Source organism: Anabas testudineus, chromosome 9 (assembly GCF_900324465.2).
Source record: "Anabas testudineus chromosome 9, fAnaTes1.2, whole genome shotgun sequence".
Lineage (NCBI taxonomy): Eukaryota > Metazoa > Chordata > Actinopteri > Anabantiformes > Anabantidae > Anabas > Anabas testudineus.
The window spans coordinates 12,760,611-12,783,692 of NC_046618.1; the positions used below are offsets into that span (position 1 = coordinate 12,760,611).

Genomic DNA, 23,082 nt, shown 5'->3' on the forward strand with positions numbered 1-23,082 from the left:
CCTGTCTGACTGAGGGGGAGGGGAACTGACTGACTCATTGTCACATTTCTGTTATCACTCCAGTCTGGACTATTGACCTATTTCATCCATCTTAGATCTGAGAGCAGCGGTAACAATTATTGGGATTAAAGTTTTTTGAATCTTGATTGGTAAGGTTGTAGTGATACATCACTGACCAACATTTTTTGAACACATTCTGGCTTTCTGGTTAATGCACCGTTTTGGGATACCCATTTTTACAGCTGCCTGTCATCATGAACTTTAACACAGACTGGTGGAAGGGGATTTTCCCGGGGTGTTTACTTATATAGATATCAGCTGTTATGGAGATCACGCTTGCAAGTTTGAGATCTTAAAAATGACCTTACAAATTATTTCTCCATTCAAGTAATAAACGTAGCAGAGAAGATAAATTGTAATTCAAGTTATCCTCTTATTTTAACATGTAGGACAACAGTCCTACAGCATTAGCTGATATCATGGCTTCATAACTTTTAGTTTCTTTCCTTCCCTTTGTTTAATTTTATTGGGAGACAAAAAATAAAAAAAATACAATGAGAGATGTTTGAATGGAGTAGTTGTTTATTACATAGCATAAAGAAACTTTCCAGTCTAGACATGAAGCATAATACAGTATGAGCTACTTGTTCCTCTGGAAGTTGAATGCATGTTGGTAGGAGAAAGAAAAGCAAAAGGGAAGGAGGGGGGTAGAGGAAATAGAAAGGCACTCTCACACTTACTGTAGCCAACGGGATGACCGCCGAGTGGTAAAAGGGAACAAATCCAAAACTTTATCCAGCATGGATGGCTGTGTAAACAAGGCTGGTTTCTCTGTACTACACCAACCAAATGTTGCCATCCATTAGACTGAGACTAGGTAAGAGCCAAAGACTTGCAGACATTTTAACTGGATTAAAAACCAACCCACCTAAAAAAATAAGATCTGCAGTCCAAAAATAAAAAAAGGTTGTAAAACAGTCATTAACAGTAGCCAGTGACACCATTACATTGAGGCAAACCAAAGCTTTTCTGTACAACACTCTGGAGCCTCAAGCGCAAACACTGAAAACGATCAAGTCAAAAGGAATTCAAGATTCAATGTGTTTAAAGCTGCCATCTGAAACATCAGCTTCTCTGTATCCACGCCGTGTTTCAGAGAACAAATAAATAGTGTTGAGGTTTGATTTCAAGCCAATAAGACTGTGATAAAGAACAGACCCCTTTAAGGATAAAGATGGAACCAGGTTTCTCTGTAGCTACACCCGCCATCAGTATGCTTAAGGAGGCACAGGGCCTTTAGTCACTTCAAACCATAGAAAAGCAAGTGAAACTACATTTAAAAAGGACTTTAAAATTGAAATTCAATGCATAAACAAGCCAATGTCCCATTGCTGTCAAGTATAATCAATACCTCTGCAGACCAGAGCAGTGACATAGCAGCTTCTGACTTTTCTGTATTACGTCAGAAAACAGCAGAGGTCTGTAGAGGCATCTGAGGCTTTATGCTCATTTGAGAGCTTGAATAATTAGGATCTGGCTCACCCTTTATTCTGCAATGCATAGCATTTTAGTGAAATTATAGCCACAACCCTTGAATTTTTATTGTGCCATTCTAGCATCCTCCACAAAGACGAGGGAGTAAAGCAAACAAAGAACACTGGGTCAGGGAATAATTGTACCAGGCTGACAAAAGGAGGAATGTTTAGAAAGAAGCTGAACATGTAGGAAGGTACCAGACCACAATACTCTCCAACTATCAAATTATACTTGACTCTTAATTTTAGATGTCACACAGACGCCCTATATCAGTAGCACCGGTAAATTAAGAGGGGTATAGTTTATAGCCCAACACGGAATAGAAAAATGACACTATTGACGAATGTGGAATGCCAAAAGGAGAACTACTAACGCAGCTATTCAGGGTGTATCACAACATGAAGCAGGGGAATCTCAAGACATGGGTGAATATGAGTTCATGGAACCCATTCATTTCTTTAAGTGTCAAGCTAGAGGCATGCCTCCCAGGACCCAGCGTGATACTGCAACCAGCAGAAAACAGTAACAAGACAAAGGAGGGAGATGGAGTGAGGAAAGGAGTCATGTGCAGTACTATAAGAGATAGGGCATTTCTCCCCCGGAACCTTGGAGGCTTCTCTGTAGTATACACCAACAGGCCTGGGGGGGAAAAGCTTAACAGGTTTAGTATTTTAGTTTTTTGGGCACCTCCCATGGGAAGGAGTCTCGGCCAAAGTGGCCATAGGTTGCGGTCCTCTGATACATGGGCTTCTTCAGATCCAGCTCCCTGGAATACATAATCAAGATATTTAGCAGCAGCCACACTCTGTGACCTCAAATGCATGCACTCGTACTCACACAGGTACAATACTCCTGTGAGTGTCAGGAGCCGCCACCACCCCCCCCAAAAAAAAATAAACTCAGGTTGTTGGACCAGCTGGTAAAGCAAAATTTAACATGAAGCTTCAACACTTACCCTGCCAACCAAACTGGATGCTGCAGCTTGCAGATGGAAACCACACTCATCCAATTTACAAAAAAAGGACTTAACTAACCATGAGGCACAAGGCTTCATTACAGCAGACACCATATAATTGTTCCCAAAAAAAAAAAAAAAAAAAAACAGACAAACTTATCTTTGTGCGCAAGTATGAAACATACTGTGTCATGTAATCAAGTACATATCTATGATTAGCTTTTGATCACAAAACTAAATCACAGCAGCAGCAAAAGGAAATGTCACTAGCTATACAGAGTTTTCGCAATAAACTAATCAACTACATTAACTCTGATTCCAAGGTAAGACAACTGGGGAAAATAAACTAAGGCTAAGAAACAGCAGTTGCTGCCATTTCATTGAGTACCAGGTGGCTTCAGAGGTTAAACATTACCTGACAATGACTCCAGGGCGGAGATCAAAGTTCTTCTTCACAATGCCAAGCAGCTCCTTCTCACTCTTCTGGGAGGTCCCGTAGTGGAAGATAGAAATGGAGAGGGGGTGGGCAACTCCAATGGCATAGGACACCTATTACAGCACACATAGGTGTATTATATCAAGAATAATACATGTTTTCACACAGGAAGCTCTTCTAGCCCCTCTTGCCAAATGTAAGACAGTCAGTTGGTTGTGAAAATTATCTCTCACCTGGACCAACACTCTCTTGCAGAGACCAGCTTTAACCAGAGACTTTGCTACCCAGCGTGCGGCATATGCGGCAGAGCGGTCCACCTTCGTGTAATCTTTCCCAGAGAAGGCACCACCGCCATGGGCGCCCCAGCCCCCATAAGTGTCAACAATGATTTTACGCCCAGTGAGGCCAGCATCACCCTGTAATGTGGGAACCAGGGTTACACAGGCAACTCACATGCTAAGTACCTCCTAAAAGCCACACCCTTTGATATTTGTCATTATTTACCTGTGGGCCTCCAATGACAAATCGCCCACTGGGTTGTAGGTGGTAGACTGTGTCATCATCCAAATAGATGCAGGGAACAACAGTCTTGATAACTTTCTCCTTCAGTGCATCTCTCATCTCCTCAAGGCAGATATCCTCATCATGCTGAACAGAGATCACAATTGTGTGCACACGCACTGGGAGCATGGCACCACGGTCCTGGCGGTACTGTACAGTAACCTGCAATGATAAAGCTTGACATAAGCTAAATGTTACAAACAAAAGGATCATTTATATCCGTCACCAACCAATATGACTACTTTACCTGGGTCTTGGAGTCTGGTCGGAGCCATGGAAGGGTGCCATTGCGGCGCAGTTCAGCCATCTTGGCATTCAGCTTGTGGGCAAGGACAACTGTGAGAGGCATACACTCCTCAGTCTCATCAGTGGCATATCCAAACATTAGGCCCTGTAGAGAAATGGATATTTAGTATTCAAAGAGGTGCAGGCAACAATTGAGGGGAATAGTGACCAGCGGTTTAAATTCAAATATACGTTCCAAAACAAAAACAAACATTACCGACCTGATCCCCTGCTCCAATATCCTCCTCGTTACGGTCAATGTGAACACCCTGGGCAATGTCAGGAGACTGCTGCTCCAACGCCACAAGAACATTGCAGGTCTTGTAGTCAAAGCCTGTGCAAGAGACAACAGCAGTTTAAGACACCAGAGAAAAAAAGAGCAGACAAAACATAGAAATGCACAAAGTAGACATACAACGCAGCACACCTTTAGAGGAGTCATCATATCCAATTTGGCGGATGGTGTCACGAACAACTTTCTGGTAGTCCACTGTGGCATGAGAGGTTACCTCACCAGCCAACAGGATCATTCCAGTCTTGGCAACAGTCTCTACAAGAGTCAGGAAAGGTAACTCATGAAAAAAAAAATTTTGTCATTAATATCTGGCCCGAGTCAAAGAATGGAAACAAATGTCTTACCACATGCAACTTTGGCATCAGGGTCCTGCTTGAGATGGGCGTCTAGAACAGCATCACTGATCTGATCGCAGATCTTGTCTGGGAGAAAAATACAAAGACAAATATAAGTAAACAAACAATAGTTTGAAGCAAAACGCCCTCAGTGTGGTATGTTAGCGCCAGGGGCCAGACTCGTGTTCAGTGGGAGTGGCTCGGAAGCGCTTCATAGACGCCATTTCATCATGTGCACATGTGGTAGAGAAGGGAGAGCGCGCAAATAACCGGGGACCGGAAAGCATGCGTAATAACTTTATAAACACTGGATTAAGGTAATAACACCATTCGAGGATATAACACCGACTAGAGCAGACTGTTGTCCAGGCCGAGGGTTGACGGTACCGATCATTGTGCCCCGCGTGCTTCAGGAACATCCTCGGATGATTCGGCACGTTCATGAAAACATTAAATAACTAATAAAATGATGATACTGTAATGAGAACCTTGGTCCTTTTAACACCAGCAGCTGTCGTGTAAGCTAATACTCGTACAGTGATAGGTTTGCTTTAAGGAGAGAACACACAGACGGCATCATCTCCTCTAAATTAGCTAGCATTAGCTAGTAGCGCGTGCTCTTGAAGCCGGCCCAGCTCCGTTCACGTAACCAAGCTAAAGAAAGGCCGAACATGTTACTAATGTCTACCCCACGTTTGTTACCAAAGTAAACGCATACATATGCGGGGCAGTGACTTTGTAGGGACACATGTGTAACTTTAGCCCGTTTATTAAAGGCAGACTAACAAAATGCCGGTGTGTCGGGTCTTACCGGGGTGTCCTTCTCCAACCGACTCTGAGGTGAACAAGAAGCAGTCCTCCTCAATGAGGGAGTTATGAAAACCGTTCATCTGTCCGTTCATCATCGTTGACCGCGGCTGCTGGTTCGTACGAAATATTAAAATGTTACGATGCCGATATGAACCTAACAATGCCTCGTTTTCGTCTCTTCCCCCCGGTGACGCCGGTGACCCTCTCGGTGTGACGGTGCTGAAGCCTCAGCCTCATGGCGCAGAGCTCCTCTATTTATGCGGTGGAGTCAGACGCTCTGACGTCACCGGGGGGGGGCGGACCGTACCGCCCAGCCAATAGCGGAGCGGCAGCGTACTGTAAGCAGGAATGTGGTGCAGAGCGGCGACCCTGCGCCGTTCAAATGTTAGCGTGACACGCAGGACCAATTGCTCAATCAGCACCTTTTATCTCAGCAGTTACCTCAGAATCAGACCTAAACTGTGTGTGTGTGTGTGTGTCACTGTCACACTGAGTATGTCATGAGTGGTGATATGACGGATCAATAGGAGGATTTGGATCTTGTGCACTGTGTTGTGATGTTACATCTGATGTACAGGCTGTAAAACTTACCAGTCTTGAATCATAAAGTTATTAAACTAAACTATAAAACAGCTGATTTGACTAATAAATCCGCCCTTGTCTACCAGGGTACAGCCGGTCATACATCCACTCACGCCTTCCTTGTATCTCACTGATTCCCCACCACAGGTAGGACCATCCCCTATGGATGGTCAGCTTAGACCATCTATAGGGACATGCTTACCACTTCATGTCCTGATGTATTTTGAGCAGATGAAAGAAGAGCTTGTTCCATGTAAACACAGGAACATTCTGTTGTTGAACAGTGTACTGTTTGCTGCAGTGAGTTACTTTATGTTTTATGTGGTTATAGTGGGTATAAAGGCTTATTTATAATCAAGTCAGACAATGTATAAACACTTTAAATGAACATTAAAATGCCACATTTTATATTTTTGTAACTTGACATCCAGAAAATTATTATTTTACTCTTGATGCTTTATATGAAACTCTTACCATCTTTGTGTGGGTTTAATCACAGGCCTACGTGTACCAGACAACATAAACGTGTTTCCTCGATACCATCATGAGGATTTGATATAAAACAATACCAGTATAATTAATATAATAAGGTGTGGTCATTTTAGCTATCGCAAGAAGATCGGAACATGTGCTTCCTTGGTTAAACAACTACTGTAGATCAGTCTGAAACTACATTTGCAACAAAGTCAAAACTGAGGAGACGAGCAGAGGCTGTAGATGTTATATCTCAACATAACTTGATTATATATTACTCTGAAAGCTTCTATCGCCATATTTTGCTTCAGGCCTTGTTGTGTAATATAATCAATGGCTTTGATTGTGAACATGTTGTACCTTTGTAGTCCACAAATGGGTTTAATTAATGTCTCAGGGCTGGTTTACCTTCAAACAACTGTTTTATATATTTGAGGAAAACAAATATTAGAAACAAAGAGGCAAATTTTTGAGAATGCTGTTTGTCTAGTATAACTTTGGGAATATTATAATATCTCATGTACATTCGGTTTATTATTGTGATAACCTGAAACCCTGCAGCTTTTTACCTGTAAATATTGATACTTGGCTTGTTAGTGTGACATAGCATTTCTAAACATGTGGCCCACAGAAACACAGTGTTGTTTCAATCAAAGCCTGGTATTACATCATGAAACACAGACTTTTGATTGTCCAACTGACCTATAATAAGGGGATATAACATGCTCACCATATTGTTACTGCAGTCAATATTCAGTCATTGTGAAGGTTAGATAACTATCAGTGGCTGTTGCGTAATTTTTATAATCATCATGTGAGATAAAGTTAGAATTAATATCCTACTGGAGGGTGTTATTCTGCAGAGTGGCTCATATCACTAGGTCATCAAAGGTCAATAAATCAAAGGTTGCTTTTTGCACACAAACACAGTGAGATAAAGAGAAGCCAAAATTTTTGATTTTGCAGCTATGGTAGGAAAAAAAGGCCAAAAACAAGACTGTTTACTCTACAGTAAATCTCTCTACTGATTTCTGTAGCCAGTCTTTTCAGTCACTTAATTTGTCAGCTTTTACAATTACTTATAGGCTTATGGTGTTTAGTGTCACTAAACCAAGCAACTCAATCCCTGACCAGTGTTGCATCAGAATGTTACTGTCACCATGAATTTGCATGGTGGACACTTTCTTTTCAGAGGGCAAAAAGCATGATGCAAGACGTACCTGCTGTTGCCTTCTCCAGGATGTGTTATGTTTGTCACCCACATTAACTTAAAAAGTCTAAAGTAAAGAGCAGTTTCCCCCTGAAGCACTATACACTGGAGGTCTGCTCTAGCACTGGTAATGATTAAAGTAAGTTCACTTCTTCTAGCCCAGAAAATGTATATATAGTAGCCCACTGTTGGTGCATTAATGATCTTTATAATGATATATTGTCTACACAGAGGGCATTGGCTCTAGGAAAAATAGTATTAATAACACTGGTCTTAATTACTCTGTAAACCTACATTATGACCCCTGTCCTTGTTTCTTTATCTGTCTCTCTTTAATTGTCTCATCATTACAGACACACTTTGGTACTGTTATGAGGGCACACAGTCCCTACTCTATCCTTAGCCAGCACTAGAACTGAATAACAATAAGGTTTCAAAAATCAACCACAGAGAGACACGTACACACAGAAAATCTAAAAAAGATTAAAATGATCAATATCAAGCTAACCAATTATTTCTATTGTTATTACACACTTTTCAAATAATATCATGTAATGTGAAGAGACTCAAGAAGTAGTCAGACCACAATTTGAAGGGGAGTATATATTTTTTTCTTTGGACACCTTTGCACTAGTTTTGGGGTGACAAAGCAAGCAACCATTAAAAATCACCTCACTGATTAGATGAGATAAACCATCCTCAAGTGCTAACAATCAATATTACACAGACTTGCTGTATTTTTGTCACTTTCATTAACAATTATACAAACAACCGGAGACTAAACAGTCAATACTTCAAACATTAAAAGCGACATTTGATTTGAATTTCCTAAAATGGCAACATGTGAAATCAAACTGTGTCTTCATTGTTTCGAAAGCAAAAAGGAAATAATGATCACTATGTTTTAATGTCATATTACTTTGAAATAATGCTCCCTCACTGGCCAGCAGAATTCAGGCTCATTTAACAGTTAAATAGGAAAATAAATACATAATTTAAATTTAAAAAGTAAAATAATCTTTGTGGCGTAGATTGTCTCCTATGTCGTTTTCTACAATACTTTACATATATGTCTCTTCTATTTTAGCATAGAATTACAAAACAATAACATTCTGTAGACAGAGCATTTTTTCCATTAACATTTCACAATAGATAATCACTAGTCAGGACAGTAGTATTGAGTATACTTACCTAACTTACCTAAAGTAGGACAAAGTTCATACAATCTTTATCTTTTTTAAAACGTGTTACTCTAAACAAAGGTCCAGTTGATTTTTCATTTCAAAATCAAAACAATACGTACATGACAGCACTATGAAATTATTCAAACTATTTTAAATGTATGCAAGCATAACTATCCTGCATTTAATTTATCCAACATTTAGTTCGTTTCATTTTTATAATGTCCATGTTTTTCTAACAATTTTCACTGTCACGATTATAACAAAGAGGAGTCAAAAACAGCACTTTACGGCACGAAAATCACAGTACCGGAATGTACAGTATGTCCAGCAGCAACCCATGCAAACACAGTCGCTCTCACTGCCACAGCTAGCTACTCACGAGCACACACACACACACACACCTCCACCATCCAACACACCTCCCATAAAAAACACATACACACAAAAACTGATTATAGACATACATACTGAGGTTACAGCTACAACAGTATACACTGTCTTATGCTAACAGCCCAAAAGTATAAAGTATCTAAGCTTCAGTGGTGACATGATAACAATGCAACACGACTACTGTCACTGTCAGCTCATCACCAGGACCAGTGAGCAAAACAAAATATAAAAACAAACACGGTGAACTGAAAAGAGAAAGTAAAATCATACAAAAATAAAGGTTTTGGTAGAACCATGTTATGTATTTGAAATATTACATAAGCATTGTAATATTTCATAATAATGGAACACATCAGCTGTGTAATATACAGTAAAATACTAAGCCCTGTAGTAGCTCTACATAGTAGAGTCCCTGCTCACATTTGTCTTAAATATCCAGATTAAAAATCAGTGTCGCGCCTGCTTTCATGTTGAAAACATTGTGGAAATAGCCAAACATTTAAAACATATTGAAAACAGAATCAAAATATGTATTTATTGGTGTTTTGGGTATGTTAGTTTAAAACTAAATTTTGCTTCTTTGCTGTTTTGGAAAGGACACATTAGATGAGGCCCATTAGGTCACATAAATGTGTACATGTGTAAAAGCAGTACACACCGGGTCAGATATTGCTATAGTTATGGTCTAGCTGGTCCAGCAGAGTAAGTGAATAACTATTAATTAACTAGTTCTGGCAGGACAGCTATGCTGTGTCAGCTAACAGATAGCCTCCCACACCCATCACATCCCACTGCACTGATTTGGCGGTCTATTTAAAGGCTGTTACACTCACATTCACGCTCTGCGCTGACATGTGCTGTGCCGCTGCCAGACCTAGTGGCAGAGCCCCCTGAACCTCTCTCTCCACCTACTTCGGTTCTGCTCTGTTTCTCTGCTCCCTAAAAGGGCTTCAGTCCCATTGGTGGATGGTTTGAAATGCTGCCTGGTTGTTATGTATCATGTTGCTGTGTAATGCATGCTGACTTTCCAAAGCAGGGAATATCCACAGAGTAGAACCACAGTGTCAAATCAAATTGCATGCTATCACCAATCATAGAACAGAAACTAGTAACAAGAGTGACTGTGGGCAGAGCTGGAAATGCTTCTGTTGGATGTTTTGAAATAAAAAGGATTTTTCATTGTGTCCCTATGTTTCTCATGGTCTGAGCAGATTCCTTTCGTAACAGATACTGCACGTGTTCTCCAGGTGAGTGATTTGTGAGCAATGTCTATGTCACATACGCGTTTCTTTTACTTCTATGCAGCCTGCTGACATGACTGCTACCTAGGTGTAGAGTTTCAAGCCACTGTCAGAATACAGGGAAGTTGGATCCTAAAATGTATCAAGTAACCGCTCTTCTACTCTACACAACCTCATTTCCTTGAGTATTTGTTAATGCAAGGTGTCAGCTCCCTGTACTATCCACACCTGAGAACGGACAAAGCCAAAGGTAGAAGAAATATAGGAAAAAATGAAAGGTTTATAAATAAAAATTTACAATGTGCACAGCTTAATAAAACAACTCAAGGCAAAGTAAGCCCTCTGGACAAACCAGATGGCTGTTCCTGAAAAGGATGGCATCATAAACTGTACTTTTTCATTACGAGAAAACATACAGTACAGTGAATGTATCAAATAAAAGACACAACAGTTGGCTATGTGACCTGTGACAAGCAGTGCATCACACTCCTGGGTCCTCCACGTGTTTGTCTTTCTCAGCAGGAGTAGATGCCTGGCTGCTGCTGCCCTCTGCTGCACGCACTGTGGACTTGCACTCAGCTGCTGGTGTGGTGCTGGATGGAGAACCATCAGTGACACTGAGCTCCTTCTTTTTGGCTTGTGCAGGGCTGCCGGAGCGACTGCAGCTGCGACTGTGGCTGCTGCTCGCACTGCGACGTCTACGGTGCTTGCTCTTATGTGGACTGGGACTGCGAGCCCTTGTCTTTATGTGGACAGTGCTGTCATCTTCAGAGCTAAAGTCGGAGCTGTCTGAAGAACTGCTGTTGTGGCCTGACATGGGAAGCTGGATCTGAGGGCAGACAATAAATAGGATAAGAATGGACAGAGGATGTTCAAATTGAGGAAAAATCAGCTAAAATGTTAGTAGAGGAATGAAAAATGTATAAAACATACAGATGGACGATAAATGTTACCTTCTAAGAAATAAAGCATTTGATTTTAACCTCAAGAAAGCAGTGCCTGAGTTATGATTACCTGAAATGGCTCTGTTACACCCACAATGCTGCTCATATTGTTGCTATAGTAACCCATGATAAAGTCCCCTGAGCCTTTGGGCAATTCCTCCTCAGTAAAGGTTACCTGGAAATAGTTGGTGAGACATTTGTTAAATGTGGAAAAAATAATAGAAGTTTATGAAGAGATAGTAGTACGTATTCAGATTACCTCATGTTCTTGTCGATGAAAATCAGCTTCCTCTTGTTTGGCCCACACATATCCCACATAGTCCTTGTGGTGTTTAAAACCCACCTATGGGGGCAAGAGAAAAACCACGAACAGTAACAACTTGGTTCATATTGGGACTATTTCTTATGCTACAACTCATGCTGATATTGTTTTTTCCATAATCGCATCTTATACAGTAGAATTCACCTTGTACAGCCCGATCCAGTCCCAGGAGCTGCGTGAGTAGTTGGGCGCCAGTTTGAATTTTGCTGTGGCGTCAGCAACGCTATTCCACTCATCCGCCACTATCAGAGTGACCAAGGGAATATCCACCTTGTATGGGAACTATAAAGAACATGTAGCATAAATATTTATACAGTGCAAAATACTGTGAGATTTACAGTTGTCTGAGTTTAGACACTGTTTAGATATCATTATATAGTATTATTACTTACAATATATTCTATACAACATTATTTTATCACACTTTCAAAATATTTGAAAAACTCATAAGATAATAAGAGGTCATAGTGGGTCATAAGTCACCTCTACCCCGTGCCATGTGTATCTCACCTGCAGGGTAAAGATGGAGGAGACTGGTTTGTGGTCACTGACGATGTATTCCATGTGACTTCGGTAGCTGTGCTGTGTCACTTTGGTCCCACTGGTCAGCCCTGAAATGGAGCTACGCTTGCCTGCATCGACAGCAGCACCGGCAGGTGCAGTGGCTCTCAAGCGCCACAGAATTCGATCTGTCCAAGCTGGTTTACGCTTCTTTCCACTGAGATGTTGAAAGAAAGAGAGGTATCAAGCAAGAGACCTGAATTCTAAAGTGCAATTACATTTAAAAATGGAGAACAAAAAGCACTTTAATGTGTCCTCAAGCAAGTCAGGACCTTTCAGAGAAAAGAGTCAAATATGCTGCGCTAGGCACTGAGATGTCTGGTCAGTGGCCTAGAACTAATAACAGCACCCCTGGCGTTACCAACCTTGTGTCATATGTATTTGTTCCAATGTCAAATTTGTAGGTAGGAGGGAATTTCAGAGGCCCCTCTTGGAAACCCTCCAGCACTGTCTCACTGTCTTTGGCCAGATTCAGCTGTAACATGACAATTAGTAGACATCAGTCATCAAGAACCTCTGTGTAGTGCTTACTGACACTGTGTGTTTCATGCTTGCCCTCTAGTGGCAATACTCTGTGCATAGTCCACCAGAGAATAAGACATTTTATCATTTATGTATCAAGTTTTAATGTAATTTTTAGTTTGTTTTTTCTTTCAAGACAACTCAGTATACTGCTGCTGTTCTTTAAAATTGGTAACGTAAATCTACATAATAGACATGGTACAGCTAGTATTTGTACTTGTACCATTAACAGATAGATTTTCACTCTCAATACATTTAACAACCTTTATTTTTGTATTTTTACCTGATCCTTTTCCCACATTATGGAAAACTTGTTGTTATCAATGGCTGATTTTACCACTTGCATATCCAGGTCATCAATGCGGAAATTGAGATCTCCAAACCAGAACACCACACTATTAAAAAAGAAGTAATTGCATGAATTCAAATATGTTTACACTCAGTGGACAGGTTTTACTGCTTATCCAACAGATACATGAAACGATATGAGCCAATTTGTGTGTGAGAGCGAAGCGCCCACATGCATGTGTTTACGAGAGCTGATTTACTCGTGGTCAAGAACCCCGGTGGCAGCCTGGCCCTCAAACTGCTGCTGCTGCAGGATGCTTTCAAAGTCCTCCATGCGCTGTTCTGAGTTTTCCATGTGAGCAGGAAGGTGGCAGTTGAGGAAGCATATGGTGTGACCAAACACTGACATGCGGGCACTCACGCCACCTTTATTCCCCTGTAACACAGCAGACAAAGAGAGGGTGGGGTGGGGGGGTTAAATATTATTAAGGAAAAAAAGGCACACGCTGCTGAAAGGAGGCAAAATACATTTCTATAAATGTATTTCATAATAATCATGGAAGCAAAATTTCACAAATAAATAAAATATAATCAGAGACAGAGAAGTCTAAAGAGAGGGATTTGTATGTGAGTTTTGCACTGAGTGGTGTGTGTCTGTGTGTCTCTGCAACAGAGAAGCAGGAAGTGTACTCATTATGAGCACTGAGAAACCTCATCAATCTTTAATGCCAACTGTGAAGACCATAGTCAGGGAGAAAGAATGGGTCTTCATGTCTCTTTGCACTGTTCTCTCAAATGCTGTGACCCACTAAATCACAAGAGATGCTCCGCTGTGATGTATGCAGAGGTAAGGTAAGATAAGATAAGATAAGATACAATATACACATACACACCAGCTGTATAAGGTGTGTGTGTTACTATACTTATTTTGTTGTAGTTCTGTTACACATTTTATTTCCGTTAAAACATGTTGAAGACTCTGTCTGGACATTTTCACAACACAGTGCTGATCACAGAATGGTATCAGCTGACATCTCACCCAGTAGCCCCCCAGGCCAGTGCGGGTGGTCTCAGTCTGAACTCCACGGAGGAAGGGCAGATGAAAATACTTGGCGAAGACCAGCAGTAACAACCCCTGCATCCGCTGTGAAGTCACCTGAGGAACCGACAGTTGTGGAGGACAAAGGCAGACAGACAAGAAGAACAAGATAGGACCGAACATGAATAAGTACACAATTACAGCTATGAGGACACACTTTGCATACTCCTGAAAACAGAGCAGCCCTAAAGTTCAGGTTAACTGCAGAGTAAATTACAATATACAAAAACGTCGAGTTGATTTTGGCTTTGGTGCTTGTCCATTTCTGCTGCTCTGCTTCACTTTCACATCTCCCATTCTTGTACTGTATTTCTACCCCCTTGTATTTCCATTTTACCCTGTGGCCCAGCTCTTTCACTACTTTACATGAAGCACTGCACACTGTGCATTAAGCATGCCAAAGTTTGTAGTTTACCCTCACAGAACAGAAACAAAACATTTCGTAGAGTGCGGTCGCTTTTTACAAGCCCCCCCCACCCCCATCATCATCTCACACACTCGCTTCTTGACATACAATCTGATAATATACAAATTTTGAGATTTGTGTGCCACTGGTATGAAAAACAGTGTAGATATTTTTGTACTGTACAAGTGGGGCAGGAATACGACGTGCAGTTGTTAAGCAGAATCAGATATGGTGTTTGCATGTTATGCCAAGCTCCTAACCAGATAGCTTTTGTGGATCATCCCTCCTCTTGCATTCTCCAATGCTTCCACAGATACCCAACCCCCAACCCCCAGGCCGAAAGGGCCACAATCATACCCCACCACAAATGCCCTGTGAGCAGTAATGTAGGCGCACATCTCCACGTGACATAAGACTCTCTTGCTTGTATACCAACCAGCTATTTGAACGACTTTGTTGCGTAATGGATTCTACTGAACCGGAAAGTGAACCAACAATGTGTGTGTGTGTGTGTGTGTATTTGCTTGTGTAAAGTCTAAGAGAATGTACCTTTGCCTGTGTGTCCTGTGGTTGTAACGCATTTCTTATCAACATCAGTGAGCATTGGAGGAGCTCCCGAAGGCTGCCGAGCTCCATTTTGGCTTAGAACAAAAAAAGACATTTAATCTCGAAGACAAGTGTGTGTCTGTGTGTGTGTGCGTGTGTGTACACGAGTGTGAGGGAGAGCGCATGTGTGCAGCAGTGTATGTTTGACCTTAGTGTAGCACTGACTGAAGAAATGAGCTGTGAGTAACAAGTGTGATGTTTGCAGTGCAGACAAGAACTTCAGTGCAAAAAAGCGTAATATTCACTCTAGTCTCTAATACTCACTATTATTTTAAATCATTATTTAAAATCCACAATTAGCTACTTCATAATGAATTAAATCCAATGCTAAGTCAATATGTTTATAAAGTCAAAACACTCAACAGTCAAATACTAAGACGCTGCAAACAAAAAGATTTGCACCAACACGTTTAATAGTGTGTGTGTGTGTGTGTGTGTGCCATAGTGCAACTGGAGATTAGGCGCAGAAAAAAAAACTGCTAATGTGTGAATGTAAATTGTAGCTTACTCAAACAGAAAATGTGGCTACAATCAGCAACTGTGCCGTCAGACCAGAATAAGCATCTTGTTGGCACTGTGTTTCTGCAGTGAAGGGCTGGTTTGAGAAAGCTTTATTGCTGCATTTACATTTTGAACCTGACAACTCGGTGAGCAGACTATGTCAGAGCAGAGAGGACAGATCATCTTGTTAATGCGTGTCTGTACCTCATGTCATGACTGAGCAGATTCCTACTGACATCTACTGATATCCTGCTCAACTCAAGACAAACTGCACACTTCTCATACCATTAATATCCACACGAAGCAGACAAAAATGAAATATCAACATGACTTTAATGAGGTTCAAACTAACGTAGTAGACCATGAGATAGCTGGAGGACAGCATCAGACTCACTGTCAGACGCCCATCAACGTTGACAATAACATGATCCAAAAATACAACAGCACCCTGGGAGACATTTGTCTAGCTCCTTCAGCTCGACAGTTGATTCACGCTCTCAGGCTCACCATGCCAACAGAGCCAGTCGAACACGAAACTGTGAGATATGCACAGCTAAAAACATGAAACACAAGACGGTTCATGTTTGGGAAGGTTGCCTTCAGTGTCTCATCTGATGTATGGTATGGAACATGTATTAGGAAGTATTTGCTGCTGTCATTTAAAATGAGCACTTCGTGATTTACTTTGGATTTCTGGATACGTGTAGGCATTATGAAATAGAAGGATTAAAAAAGGGAGCAGGTATGCAGGCAGAATGGCTACAGTGGAAGACAGTAAGAGCTCAACTTTACATCAGGAGACTGGCAGCAGAAACGCGAGATACGCTGACATTACGCGCTTGTTATAAATTATCCCTCTGTCTGTTGCTCAGGGAACACGATAAACTGAAACAGCAGCAGGAAGCAGAGCCCTCATCAGGTTTGGCTATTATGTATGAAACAAAGCTGTTTAGCATTTTCCCATGTGAGTGTGCATATGTGTTTATAATAAAAGTCATAACTGACCAGCACATATCCAAAGGGGCTGAGTCTCTCCATGCAGACCTCGCTCCACTGGTCTGTGAAGAGGACATCTTTCAGCCTTTTGTTAATCATAGAGTTCACTTCTTGGAGCCTTGAAGAAAAATGACACATGACAAGGCGCAAGGGTCAAAAGCAGACAGAGACGCATGTGGAGATAATGAGAGAGAGCTTTGATAATGTAATGGTGGATTACTAAATAGAAGACGATCATTGCCACAGGGAGAGAGATATTAGAAAGGGAGTCTGGCTGCTCATTAGTGATATTGTCTGCAGTGCTGATGTGGGACAAGAACACGTTAATGGGCACTTCTACTTTGGATTGGTGGATGACTACTGCACCACAAAACCTCACTCACCCGATAATGTACATGTCTGTGTTTCCATCACCCACATTCAGCCCCAGCAAGGAAGTCATATCATCAGGCGGTGTGGCTGAACCCACGTTCCAAGTGATGATGTGCACTCTGTTGAAAGAGGTTGTTATGTGAAACCTTTATAAAAACTCACTCCTACACCCTAGGAGTCATAACCTTCAGACTCTGAGACCACAGAGCACTTGTATGAATAGTTCCTAATCTAAGCTGTTTGTCAGTTTCATTTTCTTTCATATAGTCATTATTTTATATTCTATTTGTATATTTTCACCTCCTGTTGAACTAGTAGTTAGAGACACACCCATCGAAAAGAAGGAAAGAAAGAAAGACACAAACCTTTCACTGGTCATTTAGCTTATAGCTTAAACAACAACAATATGTAAGACTGGCAAGTGTTTAAACGTGGTACTGGACTGCGTTATTTCTCCCCACCCCTCCTCCCCAGACTACAAGCTCAGGTGAGTTTCCAGGTAGAGGATGCTGAAAATACACAAGTCAACATAGTTGAGCAAACGCAAGACAAGCGAAACATTACACTCTGACGACAAGTGAGGATGAGTCCTACACTGTATGTTCAGTTGTTCAGCTAACAACATCTTGTTGTGTGACAATTATAAACCAGCTCATGTGAATGTTATTTTATTCTGTCAGTATATGTTTGATGCATGGCTGACTGTAAGTACCGCAGCCAAAGTCTGCTATCCTAAAAAACAAATGCAGACTGCTGCGAAAATACACTCTCTGGAGTTATACTTCCTAAGCCCCAGACCTTTTTTAACAGATAATGTGTTTCGCATTCATTTCTGAGACGATACAGTAGCAAAGTGTCCTCATCGTCGTTATTTTTACATATATTACTTGTTGCTCCTATAACATTAAAAGATAACATGGCTCAAATTAGGTAACCTGTAAATACAATATATTAAATGCAACAAATGTACCCAGTGTAAAACAAATTGTGCTGCAAAAGTAAATGTAACATTGGATTTAAATCACCCATTTATTAATTATTAACTATTTAAGTAAGTAATTATGTAATTAAGTATTTAATAAATGGTTAAAAAACACTCACTAGTTTGGTGTATGGGTTTGTTATATACAATTCAATTCAACAGATAATGTACAATAAGTGTTGCATATAAACAACTGCTGATAACTGCAGAGATCACCATATTTCTGGCTACATGTTTGCTATAATTATGCAGCTCTGCAGTGCATCAGTGTATATAGAAATAAATAACATGCATGTCAAGACAAATTTTTCTCAGCTGTCTGAGACTGAGAGACCCTGTGGAGGTATTCTGAGATACGCTGTGACACACAGATCAGCAAACTTGCCTGAAGTCTTCCACTGTCTGGGCCTGAGTGTCAGCTGTACCTGCCACAGAGAGGGCTCTCTGTGCATGAGGGTTCAGGTGCGAAGGCATAGGCCTGCTAACAGGCGGGTGGGGCACTGAAGCAGCCCTCACTGGGTGGTGTCCCGGACCTTTAGGACCAGCTTTAATGTTGGGCCCCATCTTGTCTCCCAGTGGTTTTCCTGCTGCAGGCGGAGAGGATGTGGGTTGACTTGCTGTAGTGCCATCAGGAGAGCACTGGTCCTGGTTACCCGCCGGAGCTTCAGCTTTGGGTTCAGAGATGTCTACAGAGCTCTCTATTCGAGCACTTCTCTGGGGCCGTCGAGGCCTGACAGGAGATGCAGGATGGCCAGCAGCAGGATCTCCAGCTGGAGACACTCTAACCGAAGTTGGTGCTGGAGCCGTTGTTAAAGCTTCTGTTACTCTAATTGGGCTGCCTTTTTGCATCTGGCTTTGGCTCGAATTTTCTTGGTCCATGTCTTAAGATTCCTGTGACAAAGACAATTGTTGGAATTATTGGAATTCAGACTTTAATTCAGATACTCATTTAGAGCATCTTACACAGTCAACCCTGAAGATAATGTTCTTGTATAGCATGAGACCTACATGGACAGATTCATCTAAATGTGATCAGAAAAATAAATTAGAAAAAGAATTGAAAGGTACAAAAGGGATTTCTACCGCAGAAACACTGGACAGCACAACATGCTGCCTCTTTCACAAATGACAAGTCAATTGAGCTGATGAGTGTAGGACTGTCATGAGACCCTACTGACCCAGCAGGATAACCGAGTGAGTCATTCCTCTCCCACCATCATGACTGTTCAATTACCTGCTTTCTCATGGCCTTGAAAACAGCTAGAGACCAGGAAGAAACAAAACAAGACACATTCTCAGCACAGACAGGAAAAAAGAGGAAGAAAGCCTGGACACAGTTTATCATCCTCCGTAGACCCGCCTAAGCTGCCTGCCAGTTTTCCAGTAACCAGGGAGATTCTCAGTCAGTTCATATCAGCTCAGAGCACCTGCCACACACCAGCATGAGGAACCGCTACACAGTCCAGAACAACAAAAGTCAACAGCACGGAAATAAACAACAACACAAAGAGAGGGATCTGCAGAGATTTAATGCAGACAGAGAAAGCAGAGGAGGAAGACAGAAATAAAGCAGGAATTTCAAGTCAATCCGTTCAATTAATGCGTAAATAAACATGTTGCTTTTCTCAAATAACAAGTTAAACCAGACCCATTTAAAAATGTTCAATTTCTGATTTCATTAGAAAACATATCTGTGGTAACTGCTTCATTGAATTAATGGAACACTAACAAATAACTGAGTAACTGGTAATATTCAATGTGGCGGATATATGGCCATACAATTAGTGGAAAAAACATTATTAGGTACACTGTAATCCACAAAGTGTCCATTACCAAAGGCAATGCAAAAATAAAAAACAAGCCAGCATTACTCAGACACTAAATCCACATAGATATGTGGACATAAAAAACCTGTAGTGTACAGTGCACGTGAGAAAGGGCAGTGATTTATTTGGGAGAGAGAACATCCACTATATCCTCCACATGCTTGAAATCATGTCCTGTGCAAGACATGTTTCAGACAGCGGGGAGAGAAGGTTATTTGCTTGGTGACAGAGCAACAACAGAGCTCTCTCACAATTATTCACATGACCTTGAATGGGACGAGGCCATGACTTTCATGCAGAGAGGGGAGCTGCCTCTGTGCTCCACATGTGCACGTGTCCACCAATAACCTGGTGCAGGGCTGGGCGTAATATATGCCAATGGTCCATGTATGGCATTTAATAAGTGCATGTGTGTGTGTGTGTCTGGTGGGAGGGAGGGTACTGGGCACACGTGGGAGTGGGTGGGTGCAAAACGAGCTAAGGGAAGCAAGAGGGAGAGACAAGCGAGATAGACCGTTCAGTGACAACACTGTGTCTCTTTGCAGATTGTCTCCAAATTGATCCTCTCCCACTTCCCTCTGGCACTGTCTATTTGTCGAAGCTTACTGTTACTGTCCCATTTCTCTAATCCCTTTTCTCACCCCATCTTCTCCCAGGCGCTGTTCAAAACTTATCCACCTTCACTGTATGGGGCTTTGCCAATTCAGTTAGTCCTATGCTACATTTTTGCACTGGCATCACACTGAGAGTTTATACTATTCTTGACCTAAAGTCTTTTCATTTCTTTCCTCTTATTCACCCCCGTGCTCTGAGGCTCTGAGCGACACTTGTGTTCCTCCAGCGACGTGCTCTGTATTGTTTCCCTCAACCAACCACCTTGCACTTCACTCTCGATGACGTCAACGTGCCACAGTCCCAGCAGCCACCGTCACAACAAGCAGACACAGATCATAATCAGCAATAAATGTAAAAGAGAATGAAAAGCAGGTTGACCATGTTTCCTGCTGTTTATGTCTAATAAACAACAGGTTACAATAGTACAAGGATGATAATGAAATACTACATAAGGGAGATTGATGAAAGTGAAGTAGCTTTGTAGTATTTGTAGTAAACACTTCGCTATATTCTTTCTACATGTCAAAATCTAAATACAGAATTCCTTACAGATTTTTTTTTTAATTTTCTTTACAGATGACAGAGCAACACTCAAATATTTGCCTTCCTCCTCACGTTCACCAAGGAGAGAGTGCAATGATTGGATAATAACAAATGTGTCATGGTGTTTACATGCACCCTCCTCAGGGGGTGAGAGCTGAGAGAGAGCCAGGAAGGATGTAGTGTAACCCAAACAGCAGGCTCTAGCCAGCCTTACTGGCTCCTCTGATGGGAGTGTTTGACAACACTGGTTGTTTTGAATGACTGAGTCAATCAAATGGTCAGAAGCCATATTTCCCTCATCTGTCCCCCTCATCTGGGGGTTAATGTAAAGCAAGTAGTTCGCACTCTTAATTATCGTAGTCTCAGATCTTCGGCTTTGAACGGCTGCTTTCTGTTGACACAGTGATTCAAGTCATAATGTTAAGCACATTTTACTAATGTCTTGAAATTATAGCCAAGAAGAGTGTTAGTATGAAGGGCCTCCAGGGCCATATGCCCCTGTGACAGAGATACTAATAACGACCCCGACAAAAATGACACCGGCAGCTGCTGCTACAGCTGGAAATGGCTCCTCTAGGTCCTAGTGCCACACAATATCCCGCCTCTGTATCTAGGGGGGCTCTTCTTTCTGATCAGGTCACAGTCAAGGCTGCTTTTTCTTACAGTTTAACACCAGAGACAACATAACAGTGATGTCTGCACTGTAAGTCGCAATTTTTTAATTCTGTCAATTAACAAAAAGAAGGAATCAGCCAGATGCTTGAAAAGCTCTTTGCAGAGGACAGCGATGACTATGTTGTCATCAGATGTAAAAGTAACATCTGGTTTACCAAATAATTAACACACATATGTTGCACAATGCCAAATCATTTGGATAAACATTTTTAAGCTTGGTCTTGTCTGTGAAGCAACCCAGCTACAGAACCATTCAACTACTCTTTAAAAACGATAGAAATACACTTCATCTGCTTCCACTTCCATGCAGCTGGCATCTAAAAACACTTCCTTACAGCTAAGTGAGGTAATTGCCCACATGTTCCTTCCTGCACAGTTACTGGTTTTCTAGGAAGGATTAAGTAATACGTGCAAACTTGCAACAGCAGTTTCACTCTATCCAGTTGCTGATCCCGTAAGTGCAGAGAAAACCTGTTGAGGGACTGATAATTAGTGCATCTGGGACTAAAATAAAATGCATCGTTTTAGAGTCTGATGTAGCTAAAGATAAGTGTACTTGCAGCTAAATCCTCCCTTGGTGCCCTGCCTCACTCACGTTACAGTAAAGTAGGAAATTAAACTGCAAAATGAATAGGAGCGAGCACTCCAACATACAACGCTGTGAGAGTACAGCAGGAATGGTTTGTGTTACACTTTGTTAGTAAACTGCACATTTCAAACATTAGTCGGTTATTTAAAACAATGTCTGACTGCACGTAAATATGCAAATATGGCTGACAACCAGGGAAAGGCTTTTTGACAGGATCTGATATATCCTGTTATGTAAACACTACAACACACACAAGCTCTACATTGTGTAACTTCAGGGTAATAATAGACATTGGTGTTTGGTCCATGGTACATATTTGTGACATAAATGATGATGTACGGGCTGAAAAAGAGCACAGGAAGGCACAGTATCTGACCTAATTACACTTCAAGGACAATTTTCTGTCTGAAAATAAGAATGAAGGTCATTTTAATTCTGCATTTTCATCATCAGACTTTATCTAGTACATGGGTACGTGAGTGTTCATACATGTGTGTGTGTATGTTTTAGAGATAAGGAAGAAAGGACGTTTAATCAGCATTATTCCTCGTAAATGAGAATTTTAATTGGCTTATTCTTAATTCTCGTGTTTTGACGTAACAAACACACAAATGAATGTATTTAAATCACTCCACAGATGAGGATCAGCTTTCAATGAAGTGTTTACAGCAGCTGTCAGGAAGAAACAAGTAAACAATACAACCCATAATGCTGAGTGCTGTTTTTAAACTGAGACAAATAGGAGCAAAATGATGATGGTAAACACAACGCATGCGTGTAGCTGATTGGTTATTACCTTTACCTGTTTTGGCTCTTCTGTGCAGAGGATTTTAACACCTGATAGATGCTGATTTAATGGCTTCTACAGATGCTGATGTCGGGAGAAAAAAAAAAATTGCAGGAATGAACCTCGATGAAACGTCACATGAAAACACACTGAA

The 23,082-nt window shown here is 41.3% G+C and overlaps 2 protein-coding genes across 3 annotated transcripts; both read right to left on the reverse strand.

The window, feature by feature from the left end:
* Positions 1 to 560: 560 nt before the first annotated feature.
* On the reverse strand, positions 561 to 5,308 carry mat2ab (methionine adenosyltransferase II, alpha b). Its single transcript, XM_026343626.1, has 9 exons — positions 5,215 to 5,308; positions 4,413 to 4,490; positions 4,201 to 4,323; positions 3,995 to 4,107; positions 3,736 to 3,879; positions 3,432 to 3,650; positions 3,161 to 3,343; positions 2,907 to 3,040; positions 561 to 2,302 (listed from the first exon to the last, which is right to left on the reverse strand). The coding sequence occupies exons 1-9, from the start codon at positions 5,306 to 5,308 to the stop codon at positions 2,200 to 2,202; spliced, it is 1,191 nt and encodes a 396-aa protein (XP_026199411.1). The 3' UTR covers positions 561 to 2,199.
* Positions 5,309 to 8,214: 2,906 nt separating this feature from the next.
* On the reverse strand, positions 8,215 to 23,078 carry inpp5jb (inositol polyphosphate-5-phosphatase Jb). Of its 2 annotated transcripts, none has more exons than XM_026343732.1 (13): positions 22,944 to 23,078; positions 18,279 to 18,784; positions 16,923 to 17,030; positions 16,549 to 16,657; positions 13,971 to 14,087; positions 13,192 to 13,367; positions 12,927 to 13,038; positions 12,487 to 12,596; positions 12,071 to 12,278; positions 11,705 to 11,842; positions 11,498 to 11,581; positions 11,309 to 11,413; positions 8,215 to 11,123 (listed from the first exon to the last, which is right to left on the reverse strand). In XM_026343732.1, the coding sequence occupies exons 2-13, from the start codon at positions 18,770 to 18,772 to the stop codon at positions 10,776 to 10,778; spliced, it is 2,109 nt and encodes a 702-aa protein (XP_026199517.1). In that variant the 5' UTR covers positions 18,773 to 18,784; positions 22,944 to 23,078; the 3' UTR covers positions 8,215 to 10,775. The 2 variants fall into 2 exon arrangements, with proteins under 2 accessions (XP_026199517.1, XP_026199518.1); XM_026343733.1 differs by having other exon boundaries at positions 22,938 to 23,023.
* Between the last annotated feature and the right edge of the window lie 4 nt (positions 23,079 to 23,082).

Coding starts and splice junctions, on each gene's coding strand:
- mat2ab (XM_026343626.1), bottom strand. CDS start 5,308: ATGATGAACGGACAGATGAACGGTTTTCATAACTCCCTCATTGAGGAG. Junction 3,651..3,735: donor GACCAGACTCCAAGACCCAG/GTAAAGTAGTCA, acceptor TTATCATTGCAG/GTTACTGTACAGTACCGCCA. Junction 3,344..3,431: donor TTGTCATTGGAGGCCCACAG/GTAAATAATGAC, acceptor CCCACATTACAG/GGTGATGCTGGCCTCACTGG.
- inpp5jb (XM_026343732.1), bottom strand. CDS start 18,772: ATGGACCAAGAAAATTCGAGCCAAAGCCAGATGCAAAAAGGCAGCCCA. Junction 12,597..12,926: donor TAATGTGGGAAAAGGATCAG/GTAAAAATACAA, acceptor GTCATGTTACAG/CTGAATCTGGCCAAAGACAG. Junction 11,124..11,308: donor GTGTAACAGAGCCATTTCAG/GTAATCATAACT, acceptor GTCTGCCCTCAG/ATCCAGCTTCCCATGTCAGG.